General features: G+C 48.4%; 1 protein-coding gene across 9 annotated transcripts in view; it reads right to left on the bottom strand.

Moving 5' to 3' along the window:
- The window catches only part of FRMD4A (FERM domain containing 4A), a 388,388-nt gene that overhangs the window by 1,061 nt on the left and 362,458 nt on the right, over window positions 1–24,869 (bottom strand). For 6 of the 9 annotated variants that reach the window (XM_065829459.2, XM_065829460.1, XM_065829457.2 and 3 more), the window contains exons 15-22: window positions 19,707–19,840; window positions 16,060–16,182; window positions 12,675–12,903; window positions 11,423–11,479; window positions 10,464–10,701; window positions 9,403–9,567; window positions 6,790–7,649; window positions 3,865–3,961 (exon numbers count right to left, since the gene is read on the bottom strand). In XM_065829459.2, the coding sequence (XP_065685531.1) occupies window positions 3,865–3,961; window positions 6,790–7,649; window positions 9,403–9,567; window positions 10,464–10,701; window positions 11,423–11,479; window positions 12,675–12,903; window positions 16,060–16,182; window positions 19,707–19,840 (1,903 nt within the window). Of the gene's footprint in view, window positions 1–5; window positions 1,939–1,983; window positions 2,056–3,864; window positions 3,962–6,789; window positions 7,650–9,402; window positions 9,568–10,463; window positions 10,702–11,422; window positions 11,480–12,674; window positions 12,904–16,059; window positions 16,183–19,706; window positions 19,841–24,869 lie in introns of those variants that run through there. The other 3 variants (XM_071803511.1, XM_065829456.2, XM_065829458.2) reach the window with 2 other exon arrangements.

The following is a 24,869-nucleotide window of genomic DNA, read 5'->3' as shown; positions in this document are numbered from 1 at the left end:
TGCAGGAGAAAGGAAACTTCATTAGGACAATGAGGGCTCCTGGGATGTTCAGCCATGGGCATAAAACATCGTAGTATGGGATATTCACATGGGCGGTCTGCGGGTGCCCTCAGAGCTGACATTTGGGCTGGGCTCAGCATGCAGGGCCCTGCCTGGACCCAGTCTGCTCTTGCCCAGCAGTCTCGCTGCCCCCAGCAACCCGCCTGGGGCCAGGAGGCAGAAAGCTGAGCTCTGGCAGCCTCTCTGGGGTTTTGGATGATGCCCAGATGGCAGCTGGCAGAGCTGTTGTGTTTCCAGCTCGCAGGGGCTTTGCAAAGAAGATGTGCTACAAGAGGGCAGAGTAGCTGCTGGAGGCCGAAAGCTTGTGGCCGACCCTGCCAGCCATGTCCATCCCACCACCCGCGGTACCACACCTGCCTCTGCCTTCTCTGCACAAGTCCCTTCCCTCCGGGGGTGCAGCAGCAGCGCTCTGCCTCCCCAAAAGGGCTTGGTCTTGCTTTCCTGCCTGACAGTCAGCTGGGGCAAAGAGATTTTCAGTAGGATGCTCTTCAAGGAGCAAGTCTGTAGAGCACCCGGCCACGAGCTGCAGTTCCGAGTGGGAACACAGCAGGAGGAGGGTGCTGGTGATTTCCTGCAGCTCTTCTGTGCATCACCTGGTGATCCTGGGGTTACAGGGCTTGGGGATGCGCTGGGAAGTGACTAGTGAAGGGTGCCAGGTCCCTTGAGGAAAGGACCATGGTTTTGTTGTGAGTAGCCTAGTGCTCATCCCGGGGCACCTCTCTTGACAAGCAACTGCTTTTCTTTTGCTGCGTGGCTTTCTGTTTGCTTGCACAGAGCAGATGAGACAGTTTATGGGAATTTTCTTTGCTATTTATGTTAAGGCGCTGATCAGGGTTGGCTCCTGGCTTCAGTCTGTGGAGCTCCTTGCCAGAAGAAAACACTGAGGTCAAAATCTTGTTGATATTTTGAAAAGTGACTGGTGTATTTGCATAGTAATACTCAGAATTTATGTGTCTCCCTCACACTTTGATTTTAACCAACTTCCAAACTAGGGCTTGTTTTGAGGCCAAAAGCGGGAGATGCATTTTCTATATATGTTTACTGTGGGATTCTCATCCTTCTTCAGCTCCCTCCCCGCCTCGCAGGACTGGTCTCACATCCGATGCAGCCCAGCAGTTCCTGCTGCCTCTGTCCTGTTCTCCACCTGGTTTCCCTAAGACTGAACGTGAGCAAGGGCATCAGCATCTGCATGTTAAAGAGCCTTTTGTTTCCCAGCTCTGTGCTGGAGTACAGCAGTTTATGGGTTATCTCTGGAAAGCTGGGCTTGAAATACTTGACAGATGCCAGCTGTGAATAGTTGTAGATTCAAATGAAAGTGTCAGACGGGATGGCAGTTTAATTAAAATTGAAATACTCTGAGGGTTTTTTTTTTGTTCCTGCCACCCGTCCCCCTCTGTATTCCCACAGGAACGGGGCCAGGGAAGCTTCTTGCTCTGTGAAACCTCATTGCTGCTGCTGCCAGTCTCTGCGGTAGGGAGGGAGGAGAAAGTGGTGCTGGGTGCCACGGCTGGGAGCCCCCATCCAGGTCCCCCAAGGTCCCCATTCATCTCCCCGCCACGCCGCTCCCAGACTCCCCCCCACAGCACTTTGCCCACGCTGCTTCGAAATGTCCCCAGCCAGAAATTTGTCACCACCGCCCGCTCTCTGTGCCAATTCAACCTCTGCACAAATGCAGGGCGGCCTGGACCAAAGTCCTTTCGCAGGGGAAAACCCCACAGCTGAAAACTGGCCGAAAAGGCACAGAGAAGGCTTCAAGACGCTTTCAAGTTGTTCTTCCAAGAGCTGAAGGGAGCCTCGTTGCCAAACAAACGGGCACATAATGAAAAGGCTGCTCCTGTGGGACAGCGGGATGCCGGTTATTCGCGCCGTGTTCACAGACTGTAAGGCAGAAGGAGGAAAGAACAAAACGTTCCCTTACTATACCTCTATTCATCAGTACTTTGGTGGGTTGGAGACTGAGACTCATCCATAGTGGGTGAGTTGTCTGTTGCTTCTCTGAACAAAGGAGAGCAAAAAAAGGAGGAAAGAGGAGAGAGGAAATGTTAAAGAAAAGAAGTGACACAGACATTGTTACGAGCTTATTAATCCAGTGGGGAAACAAGTTGATGAATCATCTTCAGAAAAAAGTTAGTGACACAAAAACATGTGGGGAGAACTGTCAGTCTTTTGAGTTGTACTGGGTCTGCTCCTGCAGCGGCGGAGTTTGTGTTGTGCATCTAATGGCAAATTTTATCTGTTCCCACTGTATTTGCATGTACAACTTGGGTGTTATGCTTCGGCACAAAATAAGTGCTGTTTTTTCTCAAACTCTTTTTGTGCTGGTTGTTGGTGCAGGGCCTGAGCTATAAATCCGGGTAAATTCACCTTCGCCAGCTGAGAATTTGGCTTGATGCATTTTTGCTATGAGAGACTGGGTGCATAAGTTCTCTCAAATAGGAAAATATGAAAAAGTTGGGATTTTCCCAATAGATTTCACAGAATCACAGAATGTTAGGGATTGGAAGGGACTTCAGAAGATCATCTAGTTCAATCCCCTGATTTCTCAGCTGGCTGCTCACCGGTTTTACTTCTGATCATCACGGAGATATTTAGAGGAATTAGGACTGGGATGGAGACCGAGACTCAGATTTGAGTCAAGACTCAAACCTTTAATAGTGGAAATCTCAGTATACAGTCAAGATAGCTGCTGTTTTGCCTGTCCTACAATCCCTTGACTTTTTGTGAAACGGGACCAGGAAAATTCTCCTTTTCTACAGCTGGAAGCACATGCAAGGACCATGTGAGACTGGATGTCAAGTATGTGAATTTAAAATCCAAGGTTAGGCCTAAGGGGGCAGTGGTTATGGTTCTCTTCATCTCCATTTTAAAGTGCAGTCACGAGCAGTGTTGGAGTAAAACCAGAGGTCAAACCAGTGGTCATAGGTGACCAGAAGAAATTAAAGAGCATGAGATTTTCCAGTGGCTGCACACTGAAATGTCTGCAAATTTACCGGCCCCGGTTCACAACTCAGGGGATCATGTCTGTTTTCCTGCTCTAGGGCCTATGGTATTTTCAGGGCTGCAGTCTGAAACTTTCTAGCTGATCTCACCCAATTCCATTTACATGCAAAAATCTGGGACATGCTGAGTTAGTCGGGACCTGGAAATTATCTTTATTTCATGTGGCAGGACAGAATTACAGGAGATTACTAGAGAATACCCATGGGAGCTTGGAAAAGGGTTTTTTTTTACTCCTGGAACTCCCTGCCTCACAAAGAGGTGCCAATTACTATATTTACATGAGTAATGGCTACCTGCATGGAATGACTCACTCACACTTTGGTGAAGCACATTAAATTAGTGGTAGCTGAAAAAAGATGTGCTTAATAGTCATTAAGACACATTACCAGGGAAAACCTAGCAGAAAAATGTGGTTACTGCACACACAAATATGATAGGCACCTAACCTTGCCTTTACAACAACGACTTCCTTGGTCTGGAAAGCCAGCGGGATGGTTTATAAAATAAGATGAGCTATTTCAACATACAGAACATTGGAGGAGGAAGACTGTTCAAGCAGGAAGAACCTGCAAGGCTTCTTTTGCTGTGGATCTGCTTGGAGCAGCGCTGCTGTGTGCGAGTGGCTCTGCTGTGCCTCGGTCAGCTTAAACTAGAGTTCCACCACTACGGGAGCATGGGTGGGAGGCTGGAAATGCAGCAGACACCTGGAAAGTGATTCCTATCGCTGTTGCTTGTGTGCGGGGAGGATTTTCTCACTGGCACTGAGTGAGGTGAATTCTCCAACCTGCTCGCACAGACACTCACCCAGTCTGCCATGCGAGGATGTGGTGGGGGCTGCCCGGCGGTGTGGCTGCTAGTTCACTCGACGGCGTTGAACTCCTCTGGCTGTGAGGTAAGGCAGCTGAAAAACAACCGAAGGGTGGAGAAAAAGAACTGGTGAGGTGAGGGTGCAAAGGTCAGGGTGGTTCAGAAGCATCAGCTGCTTGGACCAGCAGAAACATGTTCAGCTGTGAGCAAATACAGCCTGGGAGTCAGACTTCACCCTGTTCCTGGATGGTTGTGCTTGAACGTGGCATGGGAGCAGCCAGCCTGCTGCTGACACTGCTGCGTGTCATGGGCTGGATCCATTCTCAGCTCTGCAGGAATCACAGAACCACAGAATGGTTGGGGTTGGAAGGGACCTCTGGAGATCATCCAGTCCAACCCACCTGCTAAAGCAGGTTCACCAGAGCAGATCACACAGGAAGGTGTCCAGGTGGGTTTGAATGTCTCCAGAGAAGGAGACTCCACAACCTCTCTGGGCAGCCTGGTCCAGGGCTTTGGCACCTCAAAGGAAAGAAGTTTCTCCTCATATTCAGATGGAACCTCCTGTGCTTCAGTTTGTGCCTGTTGCCCCTCATCCTATCATTGGGCACCACTGAAGAGTCTGGTTCATCCTCTTGACACCCACCCTTGAGATATTTATAAACATTGATGAGATCCCCTCTCAGCTTCTCTTCTCCAGACTGAACAGACCCAGCTCTCTCAGTTTCTCCCCATAAGAAAGATGCCTCAGACCCCTCATCATCTTTGTAGCTCTCTACTGGAGTCCCCCCAGTAATTTCTTGTCCTTCTTAAACCGGGGAGCCCAGAAGAATGATTCAGTTCACCCGGTTTCCAGCTGAACACAGCCTGGACTGTCCCCAGCCTGGCCTGGGAGACACCGCACCGCTCCCATTGCAAAAGCCAACCAGGTTTGCTGCTGCCCGGGCTGGCGGGGCCGAGCTGTGCGGCTCCACGGGACCTGAGCTGGAGCAGCCCGGCCTGTTAGGCTCAGCTCCCGCTTCCAGGGCGGTGGGAGATGCTCTGTGTCCCCTGGAGCCAGGTACACCGCCTCAGGTGCAGAGGAGGAAGGCAGCCCTGAAGATTTCAAAAGCTAAAATTACCTTTCACTGTGCATCTTGTAATAAATTGAAATTGGGCTTTGCTGACCCTACCGCTATGGCACCAGAGTAAGGCTTATCTTACTTCAACAAAGATAGAAGCAAGCTGAACTAAAAATGTACCATTTGCAGTGGTTCCGGGAGGAGTTTCCCCAGTGAGGGTCTAGCTAAAAAATCCACATGACTGATCTTTCCTCTTCCTCAAGTCCATACAGAGTTGACCCTACAAATTTAATATATACCTAGAAGCATAATCCTCTTGGAAGGACGGCGTGAAGTCCCAGAGACCTACCAGCTAGGGCTAAGCAGCTAAAATGATAGATGTTTCTACCTGGCATCCCCTTCTATGCTGTTAAATTCTTTAGGTGCTGCCAAATTAAACTTGAAGAGAAAAACAAATTTTAATCTGCTCCTTGGAGGCAATAGCCCCCAAAGTCAGTGTCGTCCCACAGCTGTAACTGAGAGCTGATGCTGAATGCAAAACCAATCTATTCTGCCAACTGGTCATGACCAACAGTGATTACTGAGCATACTTAGCACTGTGCTGCCCAGGTATCACATTTGGATGTAAAGACGCAGCTGGGTAAGGGAACAGACTGACTGACAGCAATTTTTATGTGCTCTTCCCGCAATGCCACCATTTTCCTCTCTAGATCACCTGACTTAATGGGTACAGTTTCCAAAGCTCAGCAAGCCAAAGCTTGCCAGTGTTCAAGCATTTTGAGTTGCTGAGTGAAACAGAAATGCCAAATTAATCAAAGGAGGGAAGACAGATTTCATATGGAGACACTGAACAGTTCCATCAGTTACTTGATTGTCTCTTGGTCCACATCTGGGCAACACAGATAAATCAGCCTCTTCTCGGGCAGATGTTGGTGGCCCACGAAGAGCCTGGTGTTAAACATGGAGTCAGCAGTGACTACAGAGCCCCATAGGTGTCAGTGTGGTGGTCCCTGTGGACTAGTGAGATGTTGGGATGTCAGAAAGTCAACAGCCAGCACGGGTGGACAATGTCCTGGTCCCTTCAGGGAGCTGTGAGGGCCTGTGGTGAGTGAGGCCAGAGTGATGGTGTCTTGCAGGCCAGGGCTGAGGCCCATGGAAGGGTGGGGATGGGCATAGTGAAAACTGATTAACCTGTAATCCCGTCCACGTGGGGCCTAATTCAGTTTTTTAGCAAGTGCTTGATCTGTCTAAACTGGCTTGTCCAGTGGTGACTAATGGCCAGTAAATATTTAACCTTGGACTGTTTCATGACACAGAGGGGCCTCCTCAGTCTAATGAATTTGACTGTTTTCTTACCATTTAATATTAACAGCACAGAGGAGCGCAAAGCTCTGTACATGACAGAGAGGCATAATACTGCACAAACCTAAGCGCTCCGAGTTTCAGGACATTTATCAGCACAGCTACTGGAGCTGCATGGGAAAACCAAGTCTCAGCAGCACACAAAGATGTCATCGCTCAGATATTTTTGCAGGGGGTGGAGGGGCTGGGATGCTCTCCATTTAACTTTTCTCAGGCTTTTGATGTTTCACAGACGACATGAATCTTCCTTAGTCTGTGCTGAGCCCCCAGTTGCTTCATTGCTCCCCTTGCTGTGATTACTGAGGGACACACTCATGGTTTCTCCATCACCTGAAACCCAACTGCAGCGTGAGGAAAGATCCAGCAACAATGGTGGTTTGGTCCCTCTGTGTCTTTTGAGCCCATCACTGAAAAGTAACAATTCCCATGGAAAAAAAATTTGGACAAGGTTTCCCCCCAGTGTTACTCCCCTGTCCCTCCCGCCCCTTTGCCCTGGTCTCACCTGACGTTGCTTTACACATCTGAGGCATTCTCGTGACCCGGCTGTGTGCCACAAAGGTGCTTTGCGAAGATGTGCTGTACTGGGAGCTGCTGTCCGAGGAAGTGGAGCTCGTGTGCGAGAGGCGGCTGTGCTCCTTGTGGGAGGCTGTGGACCGCTGGTACCAGAGCCGCAGCTCGTCCGACACGGCAGTCCTACCCGAACCTTTCTCGTGGCCCTCCCTGCCCAGAGACGGAGTCCTTATGATTTGGGAGCGGGAGGGGGTGAGCCTGACGGAGTCCACTTCATCCCCATGCCAGTTCTCCTTAAACATCCCCCCTGCCGTGTAGGAGTTGGAGGTTTTGAATTGTGCTTTCACGCTGTAATGTCCCTCCTGGTCGTTCTCCAGGCTCCGCACCACCACAGGTGTGGAGCTGCCCTCGATGTACAAGGGATATTCCTTGATCCTGTACTGGGAGGAGGGTTGGCTCTGGCTGTGCAGGTAGACACGGTGATGTCCTGTCCCGTTCCTCGCAGCCAGGTTGGGCATGCTCCCTGAATTGGAAGAGACCAGGTTGCCCGCCGATTTGTGCCTTTGCCTCTGCCGCTCTCTGGCTTTCGACGGAGAATCCTCTGCCAGGGTGGAGTAGTTGGGGTTCATCTGAGCGGGGTAGTAATGCTCAGAGCTGGAATGGCTGGTGCAGGAAGAGCAGTCGTCCATGGGGTCAGAGCCGTTACTGCTACGAGTCCTTGGGGTGTAGAAATCGGGGCTCCCTGTCTCATTTTCTGAGCCGAGGAGCTTGCCTTGCGACTCCAAACTGGAGCTCCGGTGTCTAAAGTGCTGAGCTAAGCTGTGCAGTCTGGTTGGGCTAATGTCTACTGACCTGTAGGTACCAGGGAAAAAAAAACAGGCTGGTAAGTCAACAGGACAAAGCAGTCCCCATCCCCTTCTGCACACAAGGCCTGATGCTGGCAAGGGAATCTCAGGGTACTGGAAACCTGGACCACTCCAGCACTGCATGGGGCTGCTGCCTGCAAAGCAACTTGCTTCCCTGCTGCTGGGTTTGGGGTGATCAGGTCCTGTTCCTGCCCAGTCTCCTTGGTGGTGGCATTCAGTCTGCAGCACCATGTGGGACATAGAGCCTTGCCCACCCCAATTCCTCTGTGGTTTGCCATTCAGTCTTCAGGGCAAAACCCAGGGATCTCAAGCCCCAGCTTTGCTGGTGTGACCCCATGGCAGAGCTGGCTGGATCAGCATTGTCTCTGTGCTTCTAGGTTCACCTCACTCCAGCTCTGCAAATCCCAAGTCCTTAGCGTTAAAGATGGCAAGATTTCCTTGCAAGCAGCCCATGAATGCCAGCCCAGGTACAATCCACCTGGTGTGAGACAGACAGACAGACTGCCCATACTTAGCCCAAAATGCAGAGATCTCTCCACTGGTAATTTAAAAAGTCACCTCTGTCAAGCAGCGAGGTGTCACCAGGGCCCAGCCCTGGGCAGCACATGTAGGACTGTCAGTGGATGACAGCCCTTCAGGTAAACACCCCAAATTGTTCAAGGCTCGATTCACAGCCAAGTCTGGGTGGTCTCTACTCACGCTGGCTGTTTGGAGAGCTTCAGCCATTCATTCAACGAGCAGGAACACCCCGCGACAGGTCACACACCCGCATGACGGATGGGCAGGCAGCTCATGAAAAGCCACAGACTGCACAATGGTTGTTTCAAATACCCAAATGGGCCCAACCCGGTCAAGGCCACTTCTCAAGCCCCGTGCTAGGCTCATTTCTCATGCAGCTTGGCTCCAATGTTAACAAAGATCGCACTCTTGAAAGTTAGTCTCAGCCAAAAACTTGTAACAAACTTAACCCAGGGCTTTAATGCCTTGTATCGTTGCTGCCCGAGTCTGATGTGTTGGCATGACTCTTGATTTATGCCATGTTAAATGATGTTAGCACCACCCCTTAGGGCAGGATACCTAACAGCCAACAGCTTTGGCTCAGCTCTGCTTCCTACGGCAGCAAAATAGCAATGACACTGAACAGGTTGTAGAAATTATCCTGAAAATTGGAGTCAAATTGGGCCACATCAAATCACCTCCCTTACACACTTCAGCTCTTTCTTCTGTCAACCCTGGGCTTATTCCAATGTCACCTGGATCCTTGGGTGGATTGCTTTATACAGGCTCTCTCTCCACATAAGGTCACACATCTGTAAACCTTTTATCTATGAGACAGAATTAATACTACTCAAGACTTCATATCAGACAGGAAACAACACGTTATCTCCAGCTGGATCCACTGAGGAATTTACTGCAGGATTTAGCAGTAGCACCACATCCCTTTTAAACACGGCACAGGGTTTGTAGCGCCTGTTAACAGTCCCTGAGATGAAAGGGCCCAGCAGAAGAAAAGCCTGATTGAAAAGAGGGAGATGAGGAGCAGGATCCCATTTATCTGAAGTGATTCCAGGATCTCAGTTCAGGAGAGATTCCCTACTGGCAACAGCACTTGATCAGTGAACAGGACTGGTTTGTGTCCTTTCCTGAACTGGGAATTAATTCATGCCCTGGGGGAAGGATAGAGGAAAGAATATTTATTTCAGGGTAAGCAAGGTGAGACCGGAGCCGGGAAGACTTACCGTGTGGAGTGGACGTAGTGTGGACTGCGTACCCGTAGATCTGGCGTCGACGGCATGCTGGACTGGGAGTTCCAGTGGGGGAGGCTCCGGATGGGGCTGTTCTGCAGCGAGCTACTCCCTCCCGCCTCAGCACAGCTCCCGCTGCTGGGGAACCGCTTGTGGCTGCTGCAGAGCAAACACTCGGCTTCAGTTCCCGGGCAGCAATTTGGGGAAGGGGTTCCCAAGCCTCTCTCCAGATCTCTGGCATGTGCCTGTGATCCCGTGGGGGTGAGTGGGAGCTGGGTCAGCTGCTGCTCTGAGCTGTGTCCCAGAACTTGTGCTTCTGCAGCAGCCAGAGGTCAAGGGCAAGCCCTGTCGAAGCCCTCAGATGATCCACCACCATCCTTCCTTTCTCAATGTTTTTTAAAATAACATTGAGATATCAAGCAGCAGTTACGTGGCTGCAGCCTATTTTTATCACATGCCCACTGGCCAAAACACCTAAAAGTTTCCTTTTGGTAAGGGATGGCTTTGTAAATTGGTCCTGTTGGAGAGGGGCCAGAGGAACCACAGAAATGATCTGAGGCTGGAACAGCTCTGCTGGGAGGACAGGCTGAGAGAGTTGGGGTTTTCAGATGGAGAAGAGAAGGCTCCAGGGAGACCTTATTGTGGCCTTTCTGTACTTAAAAGGGCCAATAAGAAAGATGGGGACAGACTTTTCAGCAGGGCCTGTTGTGATAGGACAAGGGGTGATGGTTTTAAACTAAAGGAGGAGAGATTCAGGCTGTATGTGAGGAAGAATTTTTTTACACTGAGGGTGGTGAAACACTGGCCCAAGTTGCCCAGAGAGGTGGTGGATGCCCCATCCCTGGAGACATTCAAGGCCAGGCTGGACGGGGCTCTGAGCAACCTGATCTGGGTGATGATGTCCCTGCTCATGACAGGGGTTGGACTGGATGAGCTTTGAGAATCCCTTCCAACCCAAACTATTCTATGATTCTATGAAATTTTGAAAGGGCCTGAAAGGGCCTCCTGGAAGCAGAAGATGTCTGTGTGATGGGGCTTCAAGATAGCTGGCTCACCTGGAATGACTGTGTGAGGAGCGTTTCTTGACCTTCTCATAGGGTTCATCCAAGGATGACTCGCTCCACATCTTGGGTTTGATGGGGGACTTGTCATAGTCGTTGCGGTGGTAATGCATCTGGCGGAGGCCTTCCAGCGACTGCGGAGGAGGAGGCCTGTTGTGCAAGGGTGGCCGGGGAGGGAGTCCTTTGTGTGGGGACTGGAGAGGGGATATTGTGCTGGTGACCTGAGAATCCTCTGTGAAGAGAAGAAGGGAGAGAGGTGAAGGCTGTGCAATACCTCCAATGGCAGCACAGACCCAGGGAACACCGCCAGATGAGGTTTAGGTTGGACATTAGGAAAAGGTTCTTCACCCAGAGGGTGCTGGACACTGGAACAGGCTCCCCAGGGAGGTGTCACAGCCCCAGACCTGACACTGTTCAAGAAGAGACTGGACAACACCCTCAGACACATGGTGTGAACTGTGGGGTTGTCCTGTGCAGGGACAGGAGTTGGACTCGATGATCCTTGTGGGTCCCTTCCAACTCAGGACATTCTATGATTCTATGATCACACCTTCAGAACCTGCTTCTTTACCCTGCTTCCCCTGGTTGGGTCCAGGAGCAACCTGAAAACTCGACTTGCAGAAGTGCACTGGCTCACATTTCCATTTTAAGGGTGAATAACCAGCAAGAGCATGCGATACATTTAAACAACCAAAACTTTAAGAGAAAAATAAAGGGCAATTCTGGGACTGTCTTTTGAAAGAATTTAGAGCAGTAACCATGCCAATGCTCACTGCTCCAGGCCTGATATCCTACTACAAGGTGGAGTCAGGGGAGACCAAGTATTTTTACTACTGGGACGTTTCAATGGATTATTACACAGAACACTTCCTCCATTTTGAGCATCAAGCAGGAGCTCACACATTCCTCCCTGTTTCCTTCCTGCCCTCTAGAACACACAGCAGTCAACATACCATCCTCGAGAACAAGTGCATCCGAGAGGGAGCTGTCTTCACTGGCAATGTTTCCTTCTGAAGGGAAGAAAATACAAAGATGGTCAGATGGTCCTGAGAATTGCAGTGACCAGATGCTGAACAGCAGCACAATCTTCATCCACTAGGTCTTAGACTTAAGCACTCACCCACGTCTTCCTCCTCACATAGCTGAGAGGCAAAATTCCTATAAACAACTGACTCAGCCCACTCTTAGCCTGGGAGGGCAGAGCTGCAGGCCAGGTCTCTCACTAGCAGGCTGCCTTTCAAGGAGCTGCTAAGTCTTTTCAATTAACGGGGATTAAGACTGAGTCACAACAGAGAGCCGAGATCCCCAGAGGATGCGAAATGGCATGGTGCCATTAGCAAGATTTATATCTCAGGCCTTAAGGACTCTGGGTTTGATATCCACCTCCTTAAAATGATCATCCTGTTGCTAACTAAAGGCTCACATTAGGTATCAGTTTTGTGTAATTCAGGGAAATGCTTTCTGAGCATGCTCTGTAGCAGCAGGAGGAGCTCTCATGTCTTTCGTATGCACGTATGAGCTGCCTCTGCCAACCCGTGTCTTCACGACTGTCTGTTATCCCCGACTGTAGTGTAACTTGGTACCCACGTCACAAATACAGCAGCTCTAATCTCAGTTCCTGCTACAAAGGCACAGAGAAAAGCTCTGCAAGTCAAAGGGAAAGGGCAAAATCAGCAAGGGAGAAAGAACTGCAGTAGAAAGTTAATGGATTTCATGAAAAACCAATCAACAACCCAGTAAACCATAAAGTGCCCTGAGAATTACATTGTAAAAAAAAGAAAAAGAGAAGCATTTGAACACAGCGATGACACTGCTACCACTTTGATTTTACAGATGCCTTTCAGCTAGAGAGCTCACCCCAATCTGCTAACATTAATTACATTTGTACAGCACCGCTCCGGAGGAGACGTTAACAGAGCAGTTCTATAGATGAACAAAGCAGTGTCTGCTTTCCTGACACTCTTATAATCTACAGTGTGACACCGCTTCTTGTGCTGTGAACCAGCACATCCGTAACACACGGCATGCAGCCCAGACACCAGTGTGCTGGTACGGGAGAGGACAGCCCGACTACCAGCACCCATGGAGGCCTCTAGACAATACAGAGAAGAGGAGGGAGGGCAAATTTCTGCCTCAGGGCAAGAATTTTGCTCCCTGCCCTCCACAGAACTTTCCGTGATGCTGTTGATGCTATGTCCCACTTACCATCTATGATCAGGGAGGCTCTCTGGGTTGGCTTCTTTCCAGATTTGATGCGATACTCGTTGATGGCGTTTTCAATCTCCTGCAGTTTCTTCAGGGCGTTCAGGTAGGATGTCTTCCTCTGCTTCTTCAGCTTTTTGCTGACGTTCGGGTCGCTCGCCAGGCGTCGGGCAGCCTCAGTGATCTGGGACTGAATGGCAAACTCCCTTTCCAGGCGCTCCAGCTCTGCCTCCTGGGAAAAGGCAAGAGGATTCTGGCTACCAACAAACTCTCCTGGCCTAGGTCTGGGGAAGCTCCCCCTGAACCTGGCCAGTGGCCTCCAACCAAGGCTCCGCACCAGCAAAGCATTCACGATGACGCTGTTTCCCTCAACTCAGGGCCTCCCTGAGCGTACCCACCTCACCTTCACCTGCTCACACAAGTGCTGGTGGAAGGGATGACCTGTACAAGGACATGTGCACTCCAGCCCCAACCCTGCCGTGCTGTTTGGCCTTTCATGACGTTCAGTATGGCTTAGTTCAACAGTGCTCTATTGCTGACACACTCCTTTTGCACTCATCTCGTGGGTAACACCTGCCTCCTACCCACTCCTTCTCCCTGTTTCCTATCTCCATATCTCCCTTCCAACCCAAACTATTCTATGATTCTATTTGAGCCCCATTTGATACCAGCACTATGTAGCGATGCAAAACTGCACCTTTAACCTTCTTAAGAGGTTTACTTGGCACCCACTGACCTCTTTGGGAAAAGAAAAAAAGGCAAAGGTTGGCTAATTCCTCCCTGGTGCATGGCTCTCGAAGTCCAAGGGAGAGTATGAGCTGAAGTAATTACGGGCTGCTGCAACTGATTGCACCAGAAAATTGTATCCTGGAGTTACAAGCCAGGAGGGTGATTTCAGAGTGGGCAGGGTGTAACAGCAGGCTTTCCGTGCCCCAAAAAAGGACCAGTGCCTCCAACACAAGCCCTTGCAGGGTCTCAGAAGTTTTTAAATGCACCCCAAAAGCCACCTACTGGCTTTAGTTATTCTCCAAAGTCAAAAGATTCAGACCAATTTATGGCAAAGCAGAAGCTGATATAGAGATTCCTGGTCTGCATCAGGACCCCCAGGCTGTGAGCTTCAAAGGTACTTGCTGTCTGCAACAGATCTGGTCACCCTCCCCAGCTTGATGGAGTTTTTGGTGTTAAGTCTGCTAGAAAGGTTAACACAGCACATTGCAAATTAGAAAATAAATGCTGAAATTTTTACTTCTAGTGAATGGTGGGTGTTCAAATTGCAAGCAGAGACAGCCATGGAGATCCCCATTACGCAAATCCAAATTATTTTTCTTCATTTAGCAGCAGTGTATGCTGCAAGAGCTGATGCTGTGGGCATTAATCAAACTGAAGATGTTCTCTGAAGTTTCTGTTCTGGGCTTCTGGCTTAAAAAATATCACTGTGCTGTCAGTCATGAGTCAGCATTGCCTTAAAACTATAATTATCATTTCCCTTACTTTACTGGAGACTGAACCCACCACCCATCTTTTTAACAGATTGCTTTGGAGAGTTTAGAAGCTCTATCAGTGCCAAACTTATTAAAAGTTAATTTGATACCATGGAGTTTTAAGGCCTGGAACCTGATTCACCATCTTCTGGAAAAATTCTCCCCAGGGTCAGGAATTACAGACCCATTAGAGGTGATGATTACCAAAAAATACAATAGGACCCCTTCCCTGCAAGTCTTGCTCTGACAAAGCTCTTAATAAAGGTACAGAGAGTTTGATGCGACCTGTCATTTCAGACCTTCACAGGTTCACTTCTAAATCATTCAGTGTATCTTAGAAAAAACATACTCATTTTCCTCCCGGCCATAATTGTCTATTTTCTTCTAGCAAGGCCGTTATAAATAAAGCCTCAGAAAATTAGGGCTATCATCTGCCTCAAGATGGAAGTCTCTTGCTTCAGGTCCTTGTCACACTTGGTCACATCAGTCCTAGATTTACGTGACTGAGGGAGCATTTCACCTTTGGTTTAAATTGAGTTTCTGATGTTTGCACTTGCTGAAAAGCGCACAAAACCCATCACTGGCCTCTCTAAATGCTCTCAAACCGGCAGCCAAATAAACACAGCTCAACATCTTTCTTTGAGAACGGAAATTTATGGTTTTCAACACAGTCTTAAAGTTTGACAGATGAAAAGGGAGGCAGAGAAAGGCTGAGTCAGCGTGTTTGGATTGCTGATGCCAAAAGGCAAAGTGCCTGCAATGGGGAGGAATGGCTTTACCTTCACGCTCTCTCCACCTAACCCTGCCACCAGAGCAAGAATATTCCTCACTCACTGGCCCCAAAAGCTGTCTTGTAGCAGTAAGATCTGAGGAAGCTGGAGATCAGGTTATAACTGAGCAGCCAACAGACTGCAGGGGTTTTAGGAGTAACTCAGCTAAGCCGTGCTTCCCTTTGAAAAGCTTAATTAAATGTGCTAGTTCATGAATATTTTGACTTTGGTGGAATTCCTCTCCCAGGCTCCATTGAGAACAAAACTAAAGAGCTCCAGCTGTTTGTTTTTTCAGCAGAAGGAAAATGCCAACAAAACGACAAACAGTTAATTCCCTGGCTGAATTGAGCCTTAAACCGCACAGTCACACCAGCTTCAGTCTCTCCCCTTACAAAAATAAAAAGGAAACTCAAGACTGGAATATACACAAGTGTCTCGAGACAAATGCGTCTCTGCAGACAATAGCTGTTCTGTGAATCTGGTCCCGCCTTACAGCTGCTGCAGGCCTGTTTTCACAACCACGGTTCAGGGCACTGACCCAGCACATTGTGGGAGCAAGGAAAGAGAACAAACACCCCTTGGCAAATTTAGAAAAACATAATTCCAGCTCCTCACAGGTAGGGAAGAAGGCTTTTCTGTTTAAGGACTGCAGAGAAAAATGCTGTCATCTTACTATTGCAGGGCTAAGATGGATAACGGTGATGCCTTTCTCCCTTTTAGAGGAGATCAGAATTTGGATTGCTACCGAAGCAGAAAGCAGGTTGTTTGCAGTAACAAGGCACCAGCAGGGATGAGATGGCTCAAGGGGCTCTGATGTGCTCCCTACTCGCATGAGTCACTGCACTCGGTCACCAGAGTGCTGGGACTGTCATGGTCCACGTGGTCACCCAAGCTATTGCTGTTACCTCTAGCAAAGCCAGGGCTGAACTTCGAAGGTTTAACCTTTACTCCAAGTCTGAACTTAGGGCACCAACTCTCCCTGTTCTGATGGATGATAAAAATAAAGGCACCGTGACCAACTACAGTCATTTAAAGCAAAAATGGCTATAGGACTGCTGGTTCCTATGTGATGCATGCTGATTGTCTTGGAGACCCGAGGTGGGGACACGGGTCTGGAAGGGAAGGGCACAGCCTCACCTCTCCCTTGGGCAGGATTTTCTGCTCATCCAGTTTGAAGGCAGTTCCTATTCTTCTCCTTACAATTGGCGGCTCCTCCCCAGGATCCAGGGGGTATTCTCGTGGCAGCTTTCCTGTGAGCTCCTGTAAGCAGAAAGTGCTGTTAGCGATCTTGGAAATTCTGCAGCAGAGCAAAGCACAACACTGTGAACTGTGACCATAAAATGACAGGCTTTCACTTACACCATACCCAGTTCAGCCATCTGATAAACATAGACTGCACCCAGCCCTGCAAACTCATCCCAGGACCTGACACTGAGGGTGGGGAACTTTTCTTCAACCTGTGCATGAATAGAGATTTTTCTGGCCTGGCCAGGGTAGGTCTGTAGGTGGTGCCCATCCCTAGGGCGTTGGGCCCTGGGGCTGAGCAGACTGCAGCACACACGCTTTCATCTCTGCTGCAGGGTGAGCAGGAAAGAAGAGCTTCTGTCTGGAGAGCTGCTTCTGAGAGGGGGGTGAGCAGATCCGAGAGCCTTCATGCAGGATGCAGGACTGCTGAGTCAGAAAGCCATGCTGGCAACAGCCGTGCAGGTTATGACCCACACAGGAAAACATTCCCACCTGATTCATGATGTGTCTGAGAGGAATGCAGTGAAAATGGTCACTAAAAGCAGTGCCTGGTACCTCATTACCTGTCTGATAACACTTCATGTATCAGAGCCCCTTCCAAACCCTGGTGATGTCATTGGCAGCTTTGGAGCAATAGCAGATGATGCTTTGTCAGAATGACGGGTTCGTTTGCAAAGATTTGTTCAAAATCTGAAGACCCTCAGAACTGAGGAATATTGGGACCACAGGAAGCAGTAAGCGTCGATATCGATGTTAATGCTGCATTTTGTGGTTTTCTTTTTTTTTTCCCCTTGGACTACACAATACAGTCACATATATCTGAATTGAAGGCATTCAAATGCCTACGGAAAAAGACAGGAGCCCCACTATGAGCACAGCCCGACTCCTTGTACTCAAAAGTCTCCCCATGGAGGACAAAGGCCTTTTGTGTTCTTTAGCATCAGCCTTGAGAGGATCCAGCTGGCAGAGTAACCTAAATCATCCGAATCTCCCCGAACAGCAGCTGACCTTAATGCGAGTGCGCAGCTCAGGCCCCCGCCTGCCCTGGTCTCTCCCCCCACTCCCTAATGGGGTTTTTCTTTCTACTCTTTTCAGGTCACTAGGAAACAAGGACCTGGCCTTTTCAAATCTTTCCATCAAGCAGTTCCCAGCAAAATGGTTTTGCGGCACAGCTCTGTGCTGACGTGCGCAACCCCCATTTGCGAGAGGCGCTGTTGAAATGTCTCAGAGTTCCATTTTGCACCGTCCCTCCAGCCCTGTGGGGTTATTTCAGTTTTTATTCTGCAACACGTTCCCTCTAGTGACCTGTGGCTCCAAGCGGATGCATCAAGACACGGAGTCCTGTATCCCTTCCCAAAGGAAATGAGGATATTTTCTTTAGAACCCCTAACTTAATATGAAGCAGGGCAGTGGGGAAAGAGTTAATATCTTCTGTAAAATGCCCAAGATTGCAGCAGAACAAAATTAATGTGGGCTACCATGCTGCCTTCATAAGCTGAAAAGTATTCACAGGCACAGTCCTGAAACGTAATCTAAATTAATAAGTAACTGGAGTAGTGATGGCCTGAAGTAACCTGATGCCACTATTCTGAATGGCTCTGGCTATGCTTATTTGATCATGCCCCCTCTTTTAACTCTTTTTTATCTCCTGATTCTCTGCCTTCTCCCTCTGTTTTGGCCATTCCTATGCTAAAGCACAAAGGACGAAGGGCAGCCTGAGAGGAAATACTTCCAACTGCAGGCTGCTGATGGATGAGCTGCAGGATTGCAAGACAGGGTTAGATTCCAAATGTCCATCAACTGCCTCTCTCGGATCATCTACAGAAAGCACGCGCACTTTCTACCAGCTCTTAAGGTGCTGACAGACGGGCTCTGGCCAACCTCGCTGCAGCATGTTAAGGAAATATCAAATACCTGGAGACACTCAGGGCCAGGCTGGACGGGGCTCTGAGCAACCTGATCTGGGTGAAGATGTCCCTGCTCATGGCAGGGGTGGGACTGCATGAGCTCTGAGGGTCCCTTCCAACACAAACTATTTTGTGATCCTGTGATTCTTACCACTGGCTCCATGCCCCAGAGGGAGCTTTTCCCTACATCCCCTGAAGTGCTTGAGGCTGCACCACAGATGGGGCTGGAGTTAAAGCAAAGGCACCGGGCTGGGAGCTCCTGCAACTGGGGCACAGGCACATCTTCTCCTGCATGCGTGCTGCTGCAGGACATCACCTTAGGGTGGTAAATTCTTCCAGGGCAAGAAGAACCCTGCAGATCTTGTCCATCGCACCGTGAAGAGCATGTGATTGCTTCCTGCAGATGATCTCAGCTCTGTACTCCATGGACTTACAAGACTGAATCTCGTAACTGTGACCTTCATCAGGTGAGCTGTTTGCTGAAGTCAACCAGGACTTCCCAGGTGGGAAAGGTTTGCTCACGTGGAGTAAAGGATGGCAACTGGGGCAGCAGAGATTTCTGCTGACTTTCTTTGTTGAGAGGTGTTCTCCACAACTTATTCTTGTTGGTGTTAAAACTACAGACTATTTAAAACAAAGTGCTACAAGAGCTGAATCAGTGACCTATTTCCCCAATGTTGTCAAAGGTGAGATACACATCAAATATTAAGCAACAACTGGAAGATCTCAGCGCCACTGTCTGCAACCAGCTTCCTGTTGTGTTACACACCAGGACTTGTTGTTAAATTCAGATTTTCGGGGCTCCTAAATAAAGGAGGATTGCTGAATGACCCAAGTGTACACTGCTGCTGATCTCCACATGCATCTGCAGCAGCGTTGTGATTTCCCTAAACATTAAATTGATCTCTAAACTGGCCTCCTATGTACTTCAAGAATGAACTGGCAAGTGAGTGGGAAGGTTATGAGTTCCTGTGCTGTCCTGCATGTCCTGGTATGACCGCAATGGTTCCTCTTCACAAGGGCCACCACACTGCCATTCCTCTCCAGAAGTGCCAGAGCATGTTAGATGGAGTGAGTTTACACAGAGCAGATGAGACCTTGTGTGCTGCACGTAAGAATGTGCTGGGAGAAGAAAAGCATGTAAGGTCAGGCCTGCTCCAAGAAAAAAGTGTATCAGCCTGTTTTTCTGTGTGGTTTGTTTGTTTGATTTGCTAATGAAGTCAAAAGCATTTGAGAAGTGAGAATCAGTACACAGGACAGCCTTTCTATGGAATTTATGTAGCTGCATTTTCCCAAAGTCAATAAGAAGCCCATCTGAACGCATGCTATACACAATTTCAAACAGCAGCTGTGGATGCTGAGCACCTTCCTAGCTCCAAGCCAACTGGGTTCCCAACTGACATGGGGTTCCCAACTGACACGGTTCCCTTTTTCTGGGGGAAAAAGTCCTGTGATGTTGCAATCTGGAGTTGAAAGAGCTGGACCTTCCTGAGGCCTCTGTACAATGAGCTTTGCAAGAGGTGACTGTGGAAGGAATCTCTTCTCCTGACTCCACAGAACCTCAAAACAATGAGCAAGCTAGAACAATGAAAGCAACAAAGCATGACAGGTTACAAAATGTCCATTGCCTACCGCTTCTCGAAGACACAGTTTCTTCAGCTCTTCCAAGCGCTGGCGCAGCGTTTCTTCCAAAGCTTCTTGCCTGGATTTCAGTGCAGCCAGCATGTCTTTCTTGGCAGACTGAGAACTATCTGACTCTTGGGAACCTGTCAATAAACAATGATTTCACTAGGCCAGCTGACAGCAGAATACACATCTGGAGCGCTTGTAATTTTACCCAAGCCTGGATGCCGTCCTTCCAAAAAGAAATCAGATTATGACATGAAGCAGGTGTTACCCAGTCATGTTTGTTTATGGCAAATTCTTAATGTTTAAGCTAACAGAGAAAGATTGGACAGTGAGGCACACAAAGACATTTGTAGTCAATACACAGAAAAATAAAAGCAACAAAAATATTCATATAAAGATCCTAGGGAAAAAGAAGACATATGATACCCATGAAAGTTCCCAATGGCAAATAACAGTTTACGAAGCCCTGGAGATTTATTTTTTGAAAATTCAGCCTAGGAGAAACCATTTGGCAATAAAGCCTGTTTCTTAAGAACTGCAATTATCCCATTAGCAAATGTTTAATTCAATCCACGTAGTGCCTGTTCTATGAAAAAAAGTAATGGAACAAAATTATCTAGCAAGATTCCCATAAAGCACACCAAAACAACAATAACTCATAGATCCTTCTGGGGCAGTAGCTGTTTCTTGTGAAGATGAAGGTCAAGATATATAAACTGGATGTCCAAATGACTTGACTTTTCAAGTGGTAATTACCCAGCAACTTCCACTGAAGAAGTCCATGCATTAAGTCCAGCTTTGCTGCTCAGATATCATGACAGCCTTTGTAACTTCAGATCTTTAGGGGAACTTATTGAGGGGGTTCCTGAATTTATCTTGGTTTGGGATGGTGCATCAGTTACTATCCAAGATCTTGCATCTCAAAGAAGAGGCAATGTTGGCTGCATCTATTTTTGGGTCCCCAACTTGAGCAGCTGATTTTTCAGGATGATATTGGCATTTGCCCTCATTAATATATCTCTGGACTCTGGGATGAGTTCACAGTGAAGTCACTGCTTCACACCTTCTTTGCATAAGCTGAGTGCATCCTTTCATCACAGAGTAAGGATGTGAAGGTTACGGCCACACTGTGAGATGAACAGCAAGCTGAAGAAAGAGTAAACGCTACCTCTACATGTTTTTCACTCATGTATGTTGTTCAGCTCCAGCTGTAGTTCAAAGCATCCACCTTAGGTCCATAGAAAGCTGAGTTCTGGTATCTGTTGCCTCAACAGAATTGTCTAGGTGATCTGAAGTATTTGAGATGTCTTCCATGGGGTGGCAGGTATGACACAGGACCCTGTGAGACCTGTACTCTTTTGGACTGGCAGGGGGATACTCTAACCCACCTGAAATGGCACCAGGCAGCTATGTTTAGACAGCTGGATTGTGCCCAAGTGCTTTGTAGGGACTTCTTATGGGGTCCTGTAGGTTTATGCCTAAAGGCAGAAAAGCTTTTGACTCGGCAATGCTTTCAGAGGGGTTCCTCCTGGTCCTCAGTGGTTCCTCGGTGGTTTCAGCACCTGCTGTCCCAGGGTTACTCTGGGGGGCTCCCCTGCCCCTCTAGAGCAACAGCACAGAAAAAACAGAACTTTGTTATCTGCAGCAGTCAGATACAATGGGACAAATGTGGAGTTTCTGTGCACCTGTAGGATCCGGTGAGAGGGGCTTCTACCTGCATTTGCAGCTTGGCCTCCAGGCATGCAATGAAAACACTCAGCCCAAGGAGGCTGAAAACGTTGCTGCCGTTTCACAGAGCTCTGGCAGGAACCTGGGAACAATTCTTTGTTTTGGCAGCAAAACAGAGCAAAATTTGTGCTTTCAGCTTCATCTTTCATTGCTACTATTCCAGCAGACTGTTAAAGCTGAAAGAGGACTGAGGCAACCCATGCCATAAAACAGTTCTGCACTGGCCCAGGGGGAGCAGAGAATCTCACAGATCTTTTCCACCACTATTTTCTTCAGTTTTCCTACAGAAAGACAGCTGTCACTTATTCTGTGAAACGACCCCCCCTCTGTTACCCGTTTTGTTCAGCTTGCTGGAGTGGAGGAGGTGGAAAAAGGGCTCTCTAAAGGTCAGTCAGGTTAAGCATCATCAGGCAAAGAAGGACAACTTCATGGTAAGGTGTTTGTTTAGCTGCTGTAGTCATTCTCATTTAGCTGCTGTAGTCATCCTAATTTAATTTGGGTTTGCTTTCACAGGGCAACAAAACTCAATTCTGCAAACACATCTGCGCTGCAAGAACTCGACAGGACCTTCTAGAGGGGGCTGGTGTTTGCACTGGCAGGGAAAGCTCTCTCCAGCATTTAGTAATTCTTAATAGTAACCCTGGTGAGCAGTTACTAACAAAAGCTGATCTGCTGAATTTCTTCACTGAATTGCCCACAAACTGCTGAGTCCTGCTAAAAAGTTGCTAATGATTCCAGCAGATGTTTCTACCTTTTTTTCCCCTCTTTTAGGACAACTTTAATGACCTACGTTTTTCTTTCAACTGCTCTTCCCCTTTCCTTCCTCTCCCTGCTCCCCACCTCCACATCAGCCTCAGATTTATTTTTAAAAGTGATTAGTTTTTTGCACCACGGGTTGCCACAGCAGCTACATAGATGCTGAAACATTTAAAAGCGTATGAAGAGCCTCAGCCCCCGCCAGGCGCCTGAGCTGATTCGGGGTGTGCCGACAAGAGGGAAATGAGCAGCTTCTGGCGGAGCTGGGACGGACCCAAATCAAGTACAGACGATTCACGGTGTTTGCTCCAGCTGTGCTCACCCTGTGTGAGAACCACGCTGGGCTCAACCCCGACGCAGTCGGTGGCAGCATCCACTCAGCGCACGTTTTGCCATTTTTGTCACCCCTCCCAGAAAGCAACTGAATCGGGGCAGATCTTGAAGCACATTGTCGAATTCTGACTTAAACAATGGGATTATTGCTGAAACCAAAGTCAGTCACTCCTTGGCACTAACGAACCAGTTCAAACTAACCTTTTCCAAGTGTGTATCACAAACTCTTCCAGTGCAGCAAGGGTTAAAGGCCAGGGGACAGGCCACTCAGTTCTTGCAAAGCTGAGATTTTTTAGCTTGACCACACCTGACTTTGATGACTCTTTGAGCATACTGTAGGACTTACGTATTTCTTCAGAGCTTCCTGAAGTTTATCCTTCAGAAACCATTCTGTTCTACCTGCCTTTTTAAAAAATGTTATTTTTATTTAAAAGCTGAACTATTTTGGGGTGTATTATTAAATTTTTATGTGTTGGATTCTCTGCTTGTTCTCACAGGTAAAAGCAAATGGAAACTTGGTCAAGAGAAATCACACCCGTGTGAGATGCTTGTAAGGGAGCAGAGAACAGTGCTTTGTATTGCTGGGGTGCCCACAGCTTCCATTAGAGGCTCTTTATTTATAAATATGTATTAATCCAGCCTCAAGCAAGGCTGTGGCCACAGATCAACTTCTAAACCCAGCGGCAATTGACCCAAAAATGTCTGAACAGATCAAAAGACCATAAAAACAACGAAAGAAATAACCAAAGACCAGCACAAACCAAACCAATCAAGCAGATACTACCTTAAATCTGCCTTATTAAATATGATGCTCACTGAGTCATGGCTGCCTAGTGCCTTCCAAAGGGGATCATCAACAGAGAAAAATCCATCCTGAAAGATCAGTCCTAACATGAGAGATTCCTGCTGCAACAGAAATAGTTCACTGGGAGGCTTTCTCGGGTATTTTATCTCCCACAGTTAGGGCTAATTCCTAATGCGGTAAACAGGAGAAATATTGCTGAAATATATAATTTCCCTGTATAGTTTTTTAACCTTTCTGTGAAAATGATTATTCAGCCACCTTCCCATTTGCTGCGCAAAGATTTACCAAACTCTGCATTCTAACATATGCTTCTGCAGAACCATTTCATGTCCCTAAAAGAAAAAGGGTTGTGAAAACACACCAGGCAGCAAGCACAGGGCCATCTCTTTAGTGGGCACTGGGAACCTGCTGAGTTGGGGCTTGTTTTTAGAGAGGATGCTATTAGTTTAATTTCAAAGCCGAGGCATGTACATGTCCTTTCCTCTCTAGTATACAAGATGGGACACAGCTCTTGATGACCTAAACACACACTTAATATCCTATTAGGGTGTGGATACGCTACTCAGCTTCTTCACACTTGGTCTCTCCGAGCAATTTCTGCATCCACTGACATTCAGGAGAACGTGAAGTGTGAAATGCAGGCAGAATGTGGTCCTCCCTGGCCAACTCACTCCTCCTGCAGAATTCATGGCTGAGCTTCTTCACCAGTGCCAAGAGGCTTGTTTCTGATCCTTCCAACACTGGTGATTTCAAACTGTGTTGTTGATGTTGATAGGGACACGGAGCAAGTGACTCGCACCCAGAAAGGATGTGACCACAGCGATGTGCTGTGCCTGCGCAGATCTGCAGGGGCCCCTGGCAACCAGTTGTCAGCTCCAACACAAGCTTTGTTTTAGAGTTTGTCAAAGAGATGAGACCAGCAATGTGTGGCACTGTTGTGAAGACGAAAGCCCTATCAGTGACTCACTGTTTGTTCCATTTGCTCCACCTATTTCAGTGGAGTGGAGCCAGCTTGGAAAAGGGATAAATGAGAAAGATGAACGGGATGCTGAACAGCACATAGAGCCAAGGCTTGGTGCTAGCATTTGTGAGGAGAAAGGAGATGCAACAAGGCAGTTGAGCAGCTGGGAGGCAAGAGCATCCAGGCAATTCTTTCTCATTTTATGAGTCTCCTGCTCCAGGAAAAACACATCTAAATATGGCAAACTTTTCACGCTACATCCGGCTGCTGATTCCAGCTCGCTGGCATTTGGTTGAGGTCCCCGTGGCAGGGAGGGGATGTCCCCCCACGCTTGCTCCGTGCCAGAGCTCAGGCTGACTCACCACGCCAGGATATCAGCGTACAACAGCCAAAACCCCAGACAGCCGCTATCTCTCGTCTCTGCCAGACAAATAGGATATCCTCTGCAGCGCGCGGGAGCCCAGCTGGAGCTGCTCCGCGCAGGATGCGCTCAGATGTCTGGTGGGCAACTCGTTTTCATGAGGCCCTGTGCTCACGGGCCATGCCGGAGGCCGTTTGGGTGCTGTTTATCTGCTCTGACACC

The sequence above is a fragment of the Patagioenas fasciata genome, chromosome 1, assembly GCF_037038585.1.
Source record: "Patagioenas fasciata isolate bPatFas1 chromosome 1, bPatFas1.hap1, whole genome shotgun sequence".
Lineage (NCBI taxonomy): Eukaryota > Metazoa > Chordata > Aves > Columbiformes > Columbidae > Patagioenas > Patagioenas fasciata.
The sequence above is the reverse complement of the archived record's forward strand: the minus strand, read 5'-3'. Positions and strand labels throughout refer to the sequence as shown.